The 15,835-nt window shown below is 44.1% G+C and overlaps 1 protein-coding gene across 9 annotated transcripts in view; it reads left to right on the top strand.

The window, feature by feature from the left end:
* HHAT (hedgehog acyltransferase) overlaps window positions 1-15,835 on the top strand; it is a 321,836-nt gene that overhangs the window by 242,510 nt on the left and 63,491 nt on the right. For all 9 annotated transcript variants that reach the window (XM_063114373.1, XM_063114372.1, XM_063114371.1 and 6 more), the window contains one exon: window positions 12,350-12,494. In XM_063114373.1, coding sequence (XP_062970443.1) covers window positions 12,350-12,494 — 145 coding nt within the window. The remainder of the gene's footprint in view (window positions 1-12,349; window positions 12,495-15,835) is intronic.

Below are 15,835 nucleotides of genomic sequence, written 5' to 3' on the forward strand. Positions count from 1 at the left end.
CCCTTTAGGTAGGTGTTATTGTTATACCTGTTTTACTGTGAGAAGACTCTGAAACCCAGAAAGTTGAAGTTATATATGTACATGGTTCAAAAGTCAGGTATTACCAAAAGTCTTCATTAAAATGAATTAATGAATGAGTAGCCTCCAATCCTCCCACTTCTGTGTCCCTTTCATCAGCAGCAACAACTTTCAATTCTCTTAGTTGTTTCTGATACCTCCGTCTTTCTCAAGGATCTGCTTATTCTATTATTTCTTCATTTATGAATTGTAAATATTAACTATTTTCTAAATGAGGTTTTAGCATCTTAGACCTACTTCTTATTTCTCCTCCAAATATAACAGTAAGTCTATTTTTGGTTAATTCAGCCCCTGGTGTTTACATTAGTATTACCATGGTATGTGTGGCTCAGTGCCAAGCCAGTTAATATAAATACATTTCCTCTCCTGTACAGCTGTTTTCCTCACTCAGATTAAGCATTGCCTTGCCTCTGTTTGATTAGTTTACTGTTACCACTTCTTTGCAAACTCTCTAAAAGAACTGCAAAATCCTTCAGATAGTGTTTTCTGCATGATCAGACGTGTCTAGTAATCTGTCAGCTCTCGTCTTGAAGAATCTCTGTTGAAGTCCTCCCACCCTTCTTTCCCACCTGCATCATTGCTCTCTAGATCTGCTGTTCAGCTGTTGTTCTGATGTTCCCCTTCTCCTCTCTCCTCTGCTAAATCCCCATTTCTCATGCCCCTGGGCTCCTCCCTGTTATTTTCCCACTTTGATTTGGTGGAGCACATCCTTTAGTAGCTTTCTTAGAAAAGGACTATGGGAGATACTTTTTTTGTTTTGAGAACTTGTATTTCCAAAAATGTCTTATTTTACCCTCACACTTGATTGTCTAGGTATTGAATTGCAGGTTGAAAGGAATTTCTCCTGAGAATTTTGAAGGTATTTTTTCTCTTCTGTTGAGAAATGCTATTTTGGGTATTGATTCTTTGTATATAACCTGTTTTTCTCTCTAGAGGCCTTATGTAAATATCTTTGGTATTCTGAAATTTCACTGTACCTGTTGTCTCTGAGTTTAGAGTCTCTCTGATATAATTTCTTCATGAAAAAAACTTTTACCATGTGAGCAGAAGGGTGGGGAACCTGGGAGTCTAATATGCTTATTACTCAGATTTTTAACCAATCTTCCTGTTTTTCCTCCATGGCTTACTCTTGCCATCTGAGGTATGTGGTGCCTCTAATACATGGGCCTTATGGGGTTTTGGTGTATGAATAACTTCCTTCTCTTTGGCATCTAGTATTCTTGGATCTCAGATCTGCTAATGTCTGCTCTATCTTATAAAAATGGGTTGATTTTGCTCACCTGCTATTCTCTCCTCTTTCATTTCTTATCTGTGGACATATGCCTTCTTCAAATGTTTACTCTCATTTTAATGAGGTTTGTGAAGAAAGCAGAAATCTTCAACCTATTATGTTTAACCAGATGTCACTAGAAGAGTTTTCTGTGCTATCACTTGGTGAATCATTTTGGAATGCTTTACCTGTTTCTCAGTTTTAGATTTTTAGATACTGAGATTGCTTAAAAAGCAGGCTCTGCCCTAAGCTGTTGTTTTTGTGGTTGAACAGGATATAGCTGAGGCCATAGCTGTCACATCCCAGGCTTATTTAGCAGCCCTGAGGGACCTCAATGTCGCATGGAAAGGGAGGCCCCAGTACCATGAGCAACCATACTTAGGTGTGATGGTCATCAGGCTACCAGCTTCCCACCCATGTGCCTTGACTCTTTATGCCCAGGGGAGGTGGCTGGGATCGAAGGTCATTCAGTGGAAAGATTCCTAGATTTCCTTTTTTAAAAATTTTCTTGTTCTTAACTTAGGAATTCATTCATAACCATATGCTCTTTAAAATATAGATAGATAAATAGATAAGCCAAAGTTCTCTTAAATACCCATCCCCCAACAAACATACCCTGCTCATTTTCATCCCCCAAGAGGTATCCATTGTTATCTGTTTGGAGTATAGTCTTTCATACCTTTAAGAAATATAGAAATATTCTAAAACTTGCACTTCTTTTCCTCCTTAATGATATGTTTCATATCATATAGAAATGATATGAAGACATTTCTATGAAGTGTGTAGATCTGCATAACCAGGCATGTTATGGATATATTGAAATTTATTTAGCCATTCTCCTATTGTTGAAAATTTAGGTTGCTTCTAATTTTTCTCTTGTAAATAGAGCTGCAGTGAAGATTATAATTCAGGCTTTCTTGTACATATTTCTAAGTGTTTCTTTAGGACAGAAACCAAGAATGGAATAGGGCAGGAGTTGGCTAACTGTAACCCATGGTGCAGATCTGTTCCTCTGCCAGTTTCTGTGTGGCCTTCAGAAAGGATGATTTTTACATTTAAAAATTGTTTTATTGAATGTTCCATCCTTTCCTCACTAACTTGAAAGATCATCTTTAATACATAATAAATATTGAAATATACATGGCTTTATTTTGGGTCTCTCGGTTTTGCTACACTGATCTAGTTGATTATTACTATTTTAAATACTAGAGTTATGTAATATGTCTTGACTCTTGGTAGGGAAAATCCTGCCTCTTTCAGAATTGCATTGGCTGCTTTTGCATGTTGACTCTTTCATATGAATCTTAGAACTGGTGATGTTCCCCAAAACTCCGTCTGTTGTTTTTATTGGGATGTATTAGATTTGCATTGAAGTGTAGCATAATTTGGGTAGAATTAACATTGTCTTAGTCCATTTGTTTGGCTGTAACAAAATACCTGAGACTGTGTAATTTATGAAGAGCAGAAATTTATTGCTCACAATTCTGGATGCTGGGAGTCCAAGATCAAGACGCTAGCAGGTTTGGTGTCTGGTGAGGGGCGCTCTCTGCTTCCAAGATGATGCCTTGTTGCTGTATCATCTGGAGGTTCGAAGCTTGTGTCCTCACATGGTGGAGGGAGTAAGGGCAAGAGAGAGTGAACCCAGTCCCGAAAATCCGTTTTATAAGGGCCCTAATCCATTCACGAGGGTGGAACCCTCATGACTTAATCACTTCCCAAAAGTGAATGATCCACTTCTCACCTATTGATACCACTGCAATGGGGATTAAGTTTCAGCATGAATTTTGGAGGGGACACCATCATTCAAACCATAGCAAAGATTACTTATTCAAGTCTTATCTCATGTTCTTAAATAAAGTTTCATCATTTCTTCCTAGAAGTCTTGCATGCTTCTTTTTGGATTATTGCTGTTGTATAGGAAAGGTACTGAGTTTTGTTTGGAATTGATCATTTTGCATTTATCGTATTTAAGTCTTTTGTTAGCTCTAGTAATGTGTCAGTTGTTTCTTTTGGGTTTTCTAGTTTTCTACTGGTTATATTATTCACAAATAATGACAGTTTGTCCTCACCAACAATTGTAACTCTTACTGCATTTAATTGTTTTATTGTACTGACTAGGCCACTTAAGTGCAGTTTTGGATAACAGGAGAGAAAATGTCTTTTTCTTGAAGCTAGCGGGAATGCTTGCTCTGGGTTTTTGGCATACCCTCCTTTTCAACTTAAAGAAGCCTTTTCTAGTCTGCTAGGGGGTTTTATTGTGAATGAGTATATTATTTTACCTAATGCTTTATTGGCATCTATTGAGTGATGATAAGATTATTCTCCTTGAATTCTTCGAGGTCATGAATTACATGGATTTTCTAATATTCTTCCATTCTTGGGAGAAATCGTACTCAACTGAGAGTGTTTTTAAATCACTCTTGTATTTGATTTGCTGCTATTTAAAGTGTAATTTTGGGGGGGGCTGGGGGTAGCAGCTGGCAAGTAGAGTGATCTGAACCCTTGACCTTGGTGTTATCAGCATCACTCTTTAACCAGGTAAGCTAACCAACCAGCCCTAGTTTGTAATTCTTAAGACAATGTGTAGAAGAAAGTTTAGCTTCTGGTTTTCTTTTCTTTGATATGATAAGTTATGACTGATACCAGGTTTATGCTAATGTCATAAAATGAGTGGAAGCTTCTCATGGTCTCCTTCCCTCTAAAACAGTTTCTGTGAAATGGGAATTATCTGTTCCTTGACCCTCTGGTAGAACCTACCCATTAAAGTCATCTGAGTGAATTTTCTTTGAGCATAGAGCCTTGGCTACTATTTCAGTTGTTCTATTGTTATGCTTTTTCTTTCTAATTCTTCTATTTGAAATTTAAGGTAATAGATATTTTCTAAATAACTTATTTTTTCCTTCATTTTTTCTAGATAATTTACTTTTTTCAGCTAGATTTCCAAATTCATTCTGCAGAAAGTGTCATTGGGATTTTGATAGGGATGGCATTGAATCTTGTAGAATAACTTTGAGTAGTATTGTCATTTTATTGAAAGGCAATATTAAGCCTTTCAATCTGTGAACATGAATGTCTTTCTCTTTATTTATATCTTCTTTAAGAAGTCTTTTGCCTCCTTGGTTAAGTTTATTCCTAACTATTTTATTCTTTTTGATGCTATTGTAAATAGAATTGTTTTCCTAGTTTCCTTTTCAGATTGTTTATTGTTAGTGTATGATTTTTGCACATTTATTTTGTACCTTGATATTTGCTTAATTCATTCATTAGTTTTAACAAGTTTTTGCTTTTTTTCAAGAATCTTTAGGGTTTTCTACATGTAAGAGTATGTCATCTGTGAACAGAGATCATTTTAGTTTTTTCAATTTGGATGCTAGGGCTATTAATTATTATTTTCTTTTAAAATTTTTTTAATTGACACATAACAATTGTATATTTTTATTACATAAAACATGGTATTTTGAAATATGTATACTTTGTGGAATGGCTAGATGGAACTAACTAACATGAATTTCCTCACATACGTATTTTCTGTGGTGAGAACACTTGAAAACTGCTAAGAGAGTAGATTTTAAGAATGCAATACATTATTAATAACCATAGTCACTATGTTGTAAAATAAATCTTGAATTTATTCCTCCTAACTGAAGTTTTGTGTCCTTTGACCAACATCTTTCCAACCCCCCAGCCCACTCAGGGCCTCTTCAGATATTCTGTATTCTTAGTTTTTGTCTGTCAGGTGTCATCTTCTGAGGAAATATACTAAACCTCCTACTGTAACTGTGAATCCCAATTACTTTTTAAAACTACCCTGTCATTGTAAACCATTTGTTCTTGGAAACACTGAGCTCCTGAAATGGACACTAGGTGGGTGTCTGCCAACCTTTGTTAAAAGAACATATGCATGAAGTGTTTGTTGAACAAACATTTCTTGAAAATCTACTTTGTTTCTGGCACTGAGGGGACAAAGATCTTGAAGGCTTCGGTCTAGAGGAAGGAATATACGCTGCCACAGATGTGAAGTTGGGTAATGTAGCAGGGAGTGTGAACAGGCTGAATTAGAGAGTGCCTCCTATCCTGTATCCAAGCTGAATGAATACATGAACCCCTGCACTGTTCTTACTAATGTATAACCCAGGTCAGCTACTTAACCTCTCTGCTGGTTCTTCATTTGTAAAACATGAGTAACTTTTACCTACTTTGCAATACAGGGAAAGCTCCCTGCACAGTGAACTTTTTGCATCACAAAATGTGGTTATCTAAAACATATAGATTGATACTGTCTGTGCTGTCTACCCCGTCTATTATAGTAACACAGAAATTGGGTGACTAGCTGCCAGGATTAGGATGGCCCATGTTTATCAAACATCAGTTGTGAATTAAGCAGATGAGGAGTCTGAGCTTGTCCTGGGCAGCACAGTTAAAATGTTAGAAAACCAGAACCTGAACTGAAGTCGGGCTGGCCCAAAACTCTTGCTCTCCTGAGCTGGCACTGAGCTGGGACGTGAAGAAAGAACGAGCAGGGCACATTCTCAGTAGAGAGAACAGCTTGTGCAAAGGCATAGAGACGCAGAAGTACGGGCCACAGTTGGGAACAGTGAATAGAGCTGCACCGTTCGTAAAGAGTGGTGGAAGTTAAGACTGGAAGGCGAAATGGGATCCAATTTAAAGTCCCTACCCCATTTGGATTTTAATCTGTAACAATGAAAAGCATCAAAATATTTTGCATAGTAAGAGACACACTGTGCTTGATGAACTGGAGGGAGAAAGGCCAGAATATGACATGTCCTATAAAATCCACGCAGGGACTGCAGATGGCAGGGGGTGAACACAGCAGTGGAAAAGCAAGAATGCAGGGTGAGGCAGTACTGCTGGCCGTTCCAGAACTTTCAGCAGGACATCAGGCACCTAAAACATGGCTTGAGTTCTCTGACTGGACAGAGAGCCAGCTGTTTCCTTAGTGACTTGAAAGCACTCTGAAATCCCTTCATATACTGTATGGTCTTAGATGCTAAATTATAGCCTCTGCAGTTTTTAACTAAGGTGGACATCTAAGCTATGGAACAGGTAACTTGTCCAGGTAAGCAAAACTGTCTCTGCCTTAATCACGGCAGGTATTTGATTCTCTCTCAGGAGCATGCGCTGTCTAGATCTCAGCAGCAAGCAGATATTGGAAAATGTGGCTGCATTAACTAGAAGTTCAGGTATACTTTTAAGCTTAAGCATACTTTTAAGTACCCTTTTAAGCTGTACACTTAAAAGAAGGAAGGAGGTACTGCTTTCTGAGTATCTTCATGTATTCATTCAGCTTGGATACAGGATAGGAGGCAACATTAAGGAACTCAGGAGATCTGCATCTTATTTAGGGCAAAAGAGAGGTGGGTATGAGGTAATTACTGAGTTCACATGGAGTACGTGTGGGTCTTGGGTGATATGTGATGAAGGATTGACCTTCCTCCATCCTTTAGGAACTTACCATGCCGATAGGAACATGAGATAGAGGGGAAACTGGTGCATTAGTCTGTTTCTGTTGCTTTTAACAGAATACCCGAAACTGATTTATAAAGAAACAATATTTATCGCTTACAGTTTCAGAGGCTGGGAAGTCCAAAGTCCAGGCATCACATCATGTGAGAGCCTTGTTGGTGGGTAATGATTCTTCACAGCAAAGCAGGGTGTCACATGGCAGAAGTGGCAGAGCAGAGAGAGGGAGACTAACTTCCTCACACACACTCCTCTCAGAGCCCTCAAACCACATCCATGACCAATGTTAAACCATCAACTTATTAATCCATTTACTAGGAAATGGTCCTCACTGTCTAATCACCTCTTCAAGGCCCCAGCTTTCAATTACCATAATAAGATTTCCCATCCTCTTAACACTATCACAGTGGGGGTTAAGTTTGGGGGAACATTCAATCTACAGCAGCTGGTAAAACACAGATTTCTAAAGGAAAATGACCAGTGTTTCAAGAAGGGGAGCAAGGAGAACGGTGTCCTGTGGGCTGGTGCAGGGATGGGACAGGGGCCCTGGAATGACTTAGAATCTGCGTCCCCCGGCCTTGAGTGTTTCGCACTGACTGCCGTTCTCTTTCACAAGAGTTGTGCTTGTGTCTGTTGTTGTCTTTGATGTCATCTGTACGGCCTCCCTGGTCTCTACCAGCCTCCTGCCTTGCCGTTGCCTCGTTCATCCTCTCTTAGCCTCTGCTTAGCATTTTTATTAGAAAATGAAAAACTTTAGTCATTACATGGAAGAACTGTGTCCAGCTGCTCAAACCCACCCAGTTTCTGTTTTTAGCTTCTCCCCCACTTAAAAATAAACAGCATCAGGTCCCACTTGCCAAGCCTTTGTCACCGTCTCCAGCAGCCGTTCCTCCTGCCATCTGCTCCCCCAGATGCTCAGCCTGTCCCCTCCTCCCGTCTCCGCCCCACATGCAGCCCTTCTGTGCATGAGCGAGGGGCCCGCCGAGCCCGGCAGCCCGCAGCCCCACCGCCATCTGCCTCTGCCCCCAAGTCCGTTCCAGCTTCGCTTTGACCCAGATGCCGCAGCCTGCACCCCCAGGCCCGGCTTGTTTGTCACAGCCAATCCTGTGATTTCCAGGGACAGGATGTTGACTGGAAAAGATGGAGGTGTTGCCATGGAGATGTGAATAAACACAGGGAGGCTTGGACACCTCACAGCAGGAAATCCAAACTAGTTTGACAGAAGTTTAGTTCAGCTCCAAGGTTTAGCTGGTTTGGGTTACATTCCTCACCTTTGGAAGTCAGTCTCTTAGAGGGAAGTTTAAAGCCGCTGCTGGATGTGGATACAGCGTTCTCACCCGTCTCTGTGTCTGGGTCAGAGGCAGCGTGCTTGGGCGGAGTAATTGGAGGTCTTACCAGGCCTGTGCTCTGGGTATTCTGTGGGGCTGGCTGTACCCGGGTCAAACGTCCAGCACCTGCCCCAGGACCTGAAGAGTGGGTTATGTTGACATTCACCTGGAGGAAAACTACCTCAACCCAGGCCTCTGTCATACAAATCAGAGCAATGGGAAGACCTGGTGACCCCCGCGTGGGAACCAAGGGATTTTTTTCTTTCTTCACTTCCCATTATTTCTCTTTGCTTTAAGTTTCGGGGGGTGTAGGGAGAGATGCTTGGAACTGGTGGCTACATCTCGCCTGTCCAGGTTGAGGACACAGGAGGCCCCTCCTCTCTTGAAATTCGATGCCCGATGGTGGGCATGGGTGGGAGGGCCTAGGCTTGGGGTACTGTGAAGGATCACTTTCCCCTGGGCTCCGGAGGAAAGGTGGCACGTTGTTGGCATTGCTCCTAATGATGCCATAGGCCGAGCAGAACTCTGCTGTGTAACAGAGAACGTGAAAGGAAACAGTCCACCTGTTGACATTTGGGCAGGGCGGGGCAGTTCTGTCCTGCACATGGCAGCCTGTGTATTACCCCTGGCCCCGCCCACCAAATGCCACAATTGCCTCTTAGTCATTGAGACAGGAATGCCCAGTAGCTTTCTCAAGATTCCCTGAGGGATGGTGCACCCCCAGTTTTTTGCTGCCAGGATATCACATTGCCACAGATTTATCTGTCCTCTCGGAAGAGACCATGACCAGACCAGAGCTCTTTTTCATCCTGACAAATTTCATGTTAATGAAAATGAAATTCTATCTATCAGTGATTGCCTTATCTGATCGAGTTAGCAGTTCTCATTTTTGTACCTGATGGCTTTTCATGGTACACTGATATTTCCCCATTTAGTTTATGATTCTTCAACACGAGTTCTCTTGCCAAGGGGTCTCCAAGCACCTCTAAGCCTTGAGATGGGGGACTAACATGTGAGGCACGGCCCCTATTCATGGCAGCCTGCACCCTAAACATGAGGGACCATGGAGTAATTGCTATAGGACTTCAGGGGAGAGAGTGTAAAAGAAATTAAGCGTTTAAAGTAGGGACTTTAGAAATATTTGTTAATATTAATACATTATTGATAATTATTTATTAGTGGAGCCAGCTGGCCCAAGGGAATATACCCTCCAGCCTTGCCCATATGGCATTTTTCCTCCTGGGACCCGTAAGTGTGGTACTTACTTCTAGAGTTCCTGTAAACCAATGGCTGAGGCTATGTGGTTCCCAAGTAGAGAGAGATCTCTAATGTCAAAACTGTCACCTTCCAAAGTGTGTCCAGGGAACCGTAAGAGGAGAGACAGGTTGCAGCTGAGACTCACGCCCCCTTGCAGTTAAATATCACCATCCTGTGGGTTATCCAGACAAGCCCTCTTTTTCCTTCCCGGTGGCCCGTCATTCTGTTCTCGCACTGATTCACAGTGAAAAGAAGCAAGGCTCTGACAGTGTTGCTGCTTATTGGCATGGCTAGTTTTGTCAGAGGATGAAGCTACTATTAGTTATAATTAGGATTTTGGATTTTCTTCATACTCATCTGTTTTGTCTTCCACCCAGTTGCCCTGGGAGATAATCAAGAATTGCCTGTGAGCATCTTGATTTCTCCTTTAAGTCATTTTGGTTTATTAATTATAACGGCCTGTGCCCTTAACATTCCTGCTCATTAAAAAAAAAAAAAAAAATTGAAAATTGCATTGTAGTTAGTCGTTTCACATTAAGATATGCCCTCTCCTGTCTCTGAGATTAGAGGATCCTTCACAGTTCATGCTATGTTGACTTTTTTTTCCCTAAGTAGAAATAGGAACATATTGAATCACGTAGCTGAGAGAGATACTGGGGTAGTCACAGAATCAAGGGAAGGTCTGCAGGAGCCAGGGCCCCAGGGGCTGGACGGAGGACCCTCCAGGACTTACTCTCCCTCTCCCTGCCCTGCTCGGCCTCCAGATGTGGCCTGGCCCTTTCCTGCTAGCAGATGACTGCACCAGAGCCCTGCTTAGTGTCCCTGTGGGAAGAGAGTCTTCCTCTCTGTGTCTCTGTTGATTATTTAACAACTGCGATTGGTTCCCATAAAAGGTGAACCACTTTGAGCTTAACCAAGCACGCTCTCTGTAGCTGACATTAACAAAGGGAGATCACACGGGGCCTCTGAATTCCCCTAACAGGTCCACAGCTGGGGGAGGCTGAGAGGAGTTAGAACAGAAGTGGGGTCTGACTTGTCGGGTCCCTTAGAAATCAAATGTGTTATCAGTGGTCCCCAAACCTGGAGAGAATTATTTGTGTGCATTTATGCCAATTAAGACAATTCATATGTTCTTAATTTATTATTCTGTATTTTTTCCTCTATCTCCCAGTTTCCTCTCACCCTGCCTTCCCAGTTACTGCCAGTTGAATAATACCCAGAATATATTGTCTTCTGCTCTAAAATGCAGAGACTGGTAGGTTAATGTCTCCTTATTCTCAGAGAAGACGAGGACTGAATAGCAAGCCTGCTTCACCCCCCTTTCTCTCTCATTACCAGTTTTCACACCTGTGGTCATTCTGTATTAGGTCTTGTCTATGACATCCCCCTGTACATGATTGTGGCCTCTTTGAACAGGAGAGAGGCTAGAGGTCATCTCGTCTGGTGGCCTCCAAGCAGGGCCATGGCAGCGTCACTGGAGAACTTTCCAGAGCAGTCATGTCCAGGCAGACATTACAGCCAGTGTCTACTGCACAGAAGGCCACCCTGGCATGTGGTGGCAGTGAGAGCATGATTCAAGATGATGTCAGAGGAGAGAACCATGGACGGGGAGATACATGGTCACAGCTAGATCTGAGCAGGCAGCACAGACCCTGGAGCTGGTAGAAGGGAACAGCGGGGGGGTGGAGGGGCAGGAAATCATTTCTCTAGATTAGATATGAAGAGGACACTGATTGAGCCTTGCAGAGTGGCCACAGATGACTACATCAGGGTCACCAGAAATAAGTAAGCCTCCTGCTGAAGACTTACACCAGAAGGACTGAAAGAATTCAGTCCTTTTTGCCTGTTATGAATTACATAGGCTGCTGCCATTGGGTCTTTCAGGATTTTATTTGTAATGGGAGCACAGCTAAAGTTAGGATGGAGGTGACCCCAGAGTTGTGTAGGTTTCCGGATGATATTCAGGAAATATCTCCAGACCCTTTGCTGTCTCTCCTTTCCATATCTTTGGATTAGGCTGAGGTGTTTGTCAGGAACCCTGGGGCCTGGCGTGTCTGCTGTTGAGCTGTGCCTGGTTCTCATTCTGAGAACACAGTCCCAAGGACAGTCCCCGTGGGTGTGCTGATGGGGTCCCACACTCTAGACACAGCACACTGACCTCAGCTGGGACGGGCCACCAGAATGGTCCACGCTGAGGAATAAAGGCTTTGTTTGCTTTATGAAATCCCTGAGGAAGTATTACAAGAAGAAAAAGTGCAACGAGGAGCTAGAAGGACCAGCAGAATTCTCCGTCGTCATTGCTGGAAAGCGGCGGTGTCTCCCCAGCCTCAGGTCTCACGGGCACTCTGATATGCCACCGTTCTTGGATGCCGCCACGTGCAGTCAGGGGAGTGCGTGGCCTGAGCTCTGATCCCAGCAGTGGGGTTGGCTTGTGCTGATTCTCCTGCACCCGCGTGACAGGACGACTCCTAATAGTATGTCAGGTTGATGGGCTGGCTGGCGGGCTGTGCAGGCTCAAGTCAGCGGGTCTGGAAGGTCACCCTGATCGTGCCCTCATCACGTGGAGCTCTCTGTGCTAGTTTTCACGGAGAGCAGTTGAAGGTTCTTGCCCCTGTGGATTTACGTGCAGAAAACACATGGAGGCATTTCAGTTGGAGGTGGGAGGGCTGCTAAATCTAAACTGGCTTCAGCACTTGTATTACACATGTCAGAGACAAGCCCATTTTGATAGGAGGAAGTGACAGCTTTAGAGTACATCACTTCTTTCCTTAGGTCGGAATGAATGTGTCATAGGAATAGAAGTTTTGAGAGCTGTTTAAATAGTGACCTGGCTCAGACTCTGGGGGGAGGTGTCCCAGGCTGGTGACGGGATGATGTCTTAGCCCTATTTCTTCCACCCTTGCAATGAGCCACCGTCTTGCCATTTCCCCCGCAGGCCCGAAGCCTGTCCCCGCAAGCTCGCCGCCGATGGCACGCCGTCCTCGCGTCTTGTTCCACCTCGATGCTGATCCTGTCCAACCTGGTGTTTCTTGGGGGCAATCAAGTTGGGAAAACCTACTGGAATAGGATTTTCATACAAGGTGAGTCGGCTGACCGTGCTGCTTCCATGTGTACAGTTGGTATCACGGATGGGATTTGGGGAGTCATCCCTTGTGAAATTCATGGAATGTGACCTATAAAGGTGCCAGCCGGGAAGAGTTTTCTTTGTTTAGCTATGATTTTAAGTGTCCCCTATTTCTGATGTACCTCATATCTACTACATGTGACATTTATTTTTTTATTATTTTTTGTGTGTGATCGGTAAGGGGATCGCAACCCTTGGCGTGGTGTCGCCTGCACTGCGCTCCGCCAGTGAGCGCACCGGCCATCCCTATATAGGATCCGAACCCGCGGCCTTGGCACCCCCAGCGCCACTGCGCTCCCAGCGCCGCACTCACCCAAGTGAGCCACGGGGTCGGCCCGTCATTTATTTTACATCAAAACGTATTACCCTAAATCTCCCAGACTCTCCATTCCCTTCTACTAAGTTAATTTTCCAATTTTTTTGTGTTTCCTGATCTTCCCTACTGTCTGAGGATTCCCAGCCTTCAGTATTCTGCAAAGTCTAATTTCATTCACCACTCTGAAATGTGTCCCAGAAGCCCCACTGTGCTCTTCTAAAGTGGGCCTGGGGCCTGTGCTTGCCACAGCTCTCGATTGTAGATCTTTTCGTCTGAACAGTGGTGGCTGAACTTCATGAACATTAAGCGGATCATCTCCACACCCACGGCAGAGCTGCAGCTGCAGCAGGAAGCATGCTCCTCTGTGGGAGTCACGGGAGCGTCATGTTGTAATTGTTCTTCATTCATTCATGGTCACTATGTCCCTTGGCCTGGGACTAAGAATTACATCATGTCCTTAAGAGAGCTGGGAGATTTGGAACTACTCACAGTGCACGTTATGGTAGCCAGTTCACTATGTTTTAAAAGAAAAGATTCCCCTGCTCTGTCTCCCTGACCAGTGACATGGTTATGTGCTTGTGGTTTCGGAAGTTTTGCCAAGTGGCGATGATGTGATTCAGCATGGCTGGCCTGTCATTTCCACATCTGGGTCCCTGAGGAGCCAGCGATGCTTCTGCTGCAGCTCTTTTCACCCCAGAAATAACCCTGCTGCAGCCGCGGGACCCCAGAGTGCCAGGCTGTGGATCTGAACTGTGGCGGGCTTAGGGGAGCCTGGTCAAAGGGGCCACAAGAGAGCCCTGTTCTAGTTTAATCTTGTCACTGAAACACTCCTCTTTGATCTGGCTTTCTGAGAGGTGTTTTAGCTGATAATTCCTGAAAAGACCATGCTCTTTACAAGTGGTAGCTGTCCTTTAATGCAGATGGGAGATAATCGGGTGTAAAGGATCTAAAGAAAAAGGGGGTGACAGTGTCTTCTGTCTTGCCTCCTGCCACAGAAGCTAGCGCAATGCTGAGAACACTGCGTCTCGGAGGGAAATGCTGACTTGTGGTTTGCTTGTCATATAGTGAGAAGGCTCTGATTTTTGCTTCAGTAAATCAAGCATATAGGGTGTTTGCTACTTGCAAGGCACTGAGAGTACAGGGATGAGAAAAGCAGCCCACGCAAATGTGGGAGCCAAATATGCAAACAGAAATGTGGCAGTGGATTTGGGTAACTGCTGTGACAGATGTGTGAGAGAATTGCTGGAGGTCACAGGATGGAAGGGCTGACTCTCCATGGAACGTGGACTTCACAGAGGAGGTGACATTTGGATTTCAGCAATAAGTAGGAATTTGCCAGGTGGAGAAGGCAGATATATTAGGGTAATTAACACTGGCTGCTATGTCAGAAATACCAAAATCTTGGTAAATTTTTACCAAAGAAATTAATTTCTCTCATAGTTCAATACAAATCCAGTGCCTTTTTCTAAGCAGTGACTCCAGGACCTAGAATGTTTTTTTGATTCTGCACTGTCTTGTTTTGTCTCATGGAGGGGAAGGGAACAGGGGCAGGTGTACCGTGTACTGAATACCTTTGCCAAGAGTGACACATGACATTTGTGCTTACATTCCATTGGCCAGAAGCAGTCATGTGACCAAGCCAAGTGCAAGGCAGGGGCATAGAGCTGACATATATCAGCATGTGCCAGTTGTCTGTGGCACAGCAGGAGAGTCACGTGGGCAGCCAGAGGAGGCGCCCAAGAGGACATTGAGAATATGAGTTGGAGCTGGGGAAGAGGGTGGGGTGAGCGATTGAGATGTGGGAGTCCAGGGCATAAAGGTTGTAGGTGAGGCATGGGAGTGGATTTCATTATCAAGGGAAGTGCACACAGTGAGAAGAGCGCAGGGTGGGAGGTGGAACCCAGGGAATGCTGGCATCGAAGGGGACAGAGAGAGACTGTAGCTGTAAGGTGCTCTTCCTGCTTCTCAAGTCAGGAAGATCAAAGCGTGACTTGCCTGGCTCCCTGTTGAGTTAATATCAGTCCCATGGGATCAGAGCTCTGACATATCTGGTTTGCTACTGCTGTGTGGATCCTGCTCTGGTCTATGACTGGCTGTACCGTGTGAGTCATTCGTGGACTTGGGTGCTGCAGGACTCTGTGGAATCATTTCTCTTGTGGATTCTGAGGCCAGGGAAGCTCAGCTTAGAAGCCATTCTCTGTGCCATGGATTCTCCAGGTGAACTTGTTTGGGTCTCAGCTGGTCTGTCCCGTGGGCCTCCTGAGTCAGGGAATGTCTGCTGGGGTTTTAGATGTTGCCCCATCTGTCTGTCGTTTGTTGTGGATCTTTGTCCATGAATGATTGGGTTTAGACATCTCTTGGAGGAAATTGAACCAGATGACACCAAATCTCCCATCCTTGAGAACTCTAGATTTCATTTCATAACCAATTTGATCGACCTAATAGAATATTAGCATGAATATTCATGTTTGGGTGCAAAAAAATAATGAAATGAGTCGATAGGATGCTTCCTCAGATTCTGCTTTGGGTGTTAATAGATTAGCTTTCTAAAATTTAAAAAAAAAAAATCTGAATTCTGAAACTCATCTGGCTCCAAAGATTTCCGATAAGGGATCATCAGCCTGTATGTAGAGCTGCTGATGAATGAGCCAGGATGTTGACAACCTGGCAGTCTCTGGCCTCTTCCTGCGGCTACGTGATCAGTTTCTGTAGCTCCAAGAGCCATCTCTACACGCTGAGGACCATGCAGTGAAGAGAGTGAGGAAGCCTGTCTGTAGGGAGTGGAGAGCACTTACGCTCAGTATGTGCATTTCAAGGGGTCTCTTCCCTCTGTGCCTTGACGGACTGGGACCTGCTGCAGAGACAGGGAGGAGCCACTAGCACGGCATCCCTCTAAGAGATCTCACCTCCGAAGAGCAGGAAAGGGACAGACAGGTGTGTGGGGGAGAGGGATTACTGAGATTTGCAAATGCCTCCCAGCT

The sequence above is a fragment of the Cynocephalus volans genome, chromosome 11, assembly GCF_027409185.1.
Source record: "Cynocephalus volans isolate mCynVol1 chromosome 11, mCynVol1.pri, whole genome shotgun sequence".
NCBI lineage: Eukaryota > Metazoa > Chordata > Mammalia > Dermoptera > Cynocephalidae > Cynocephalus > Cynocephalus volans.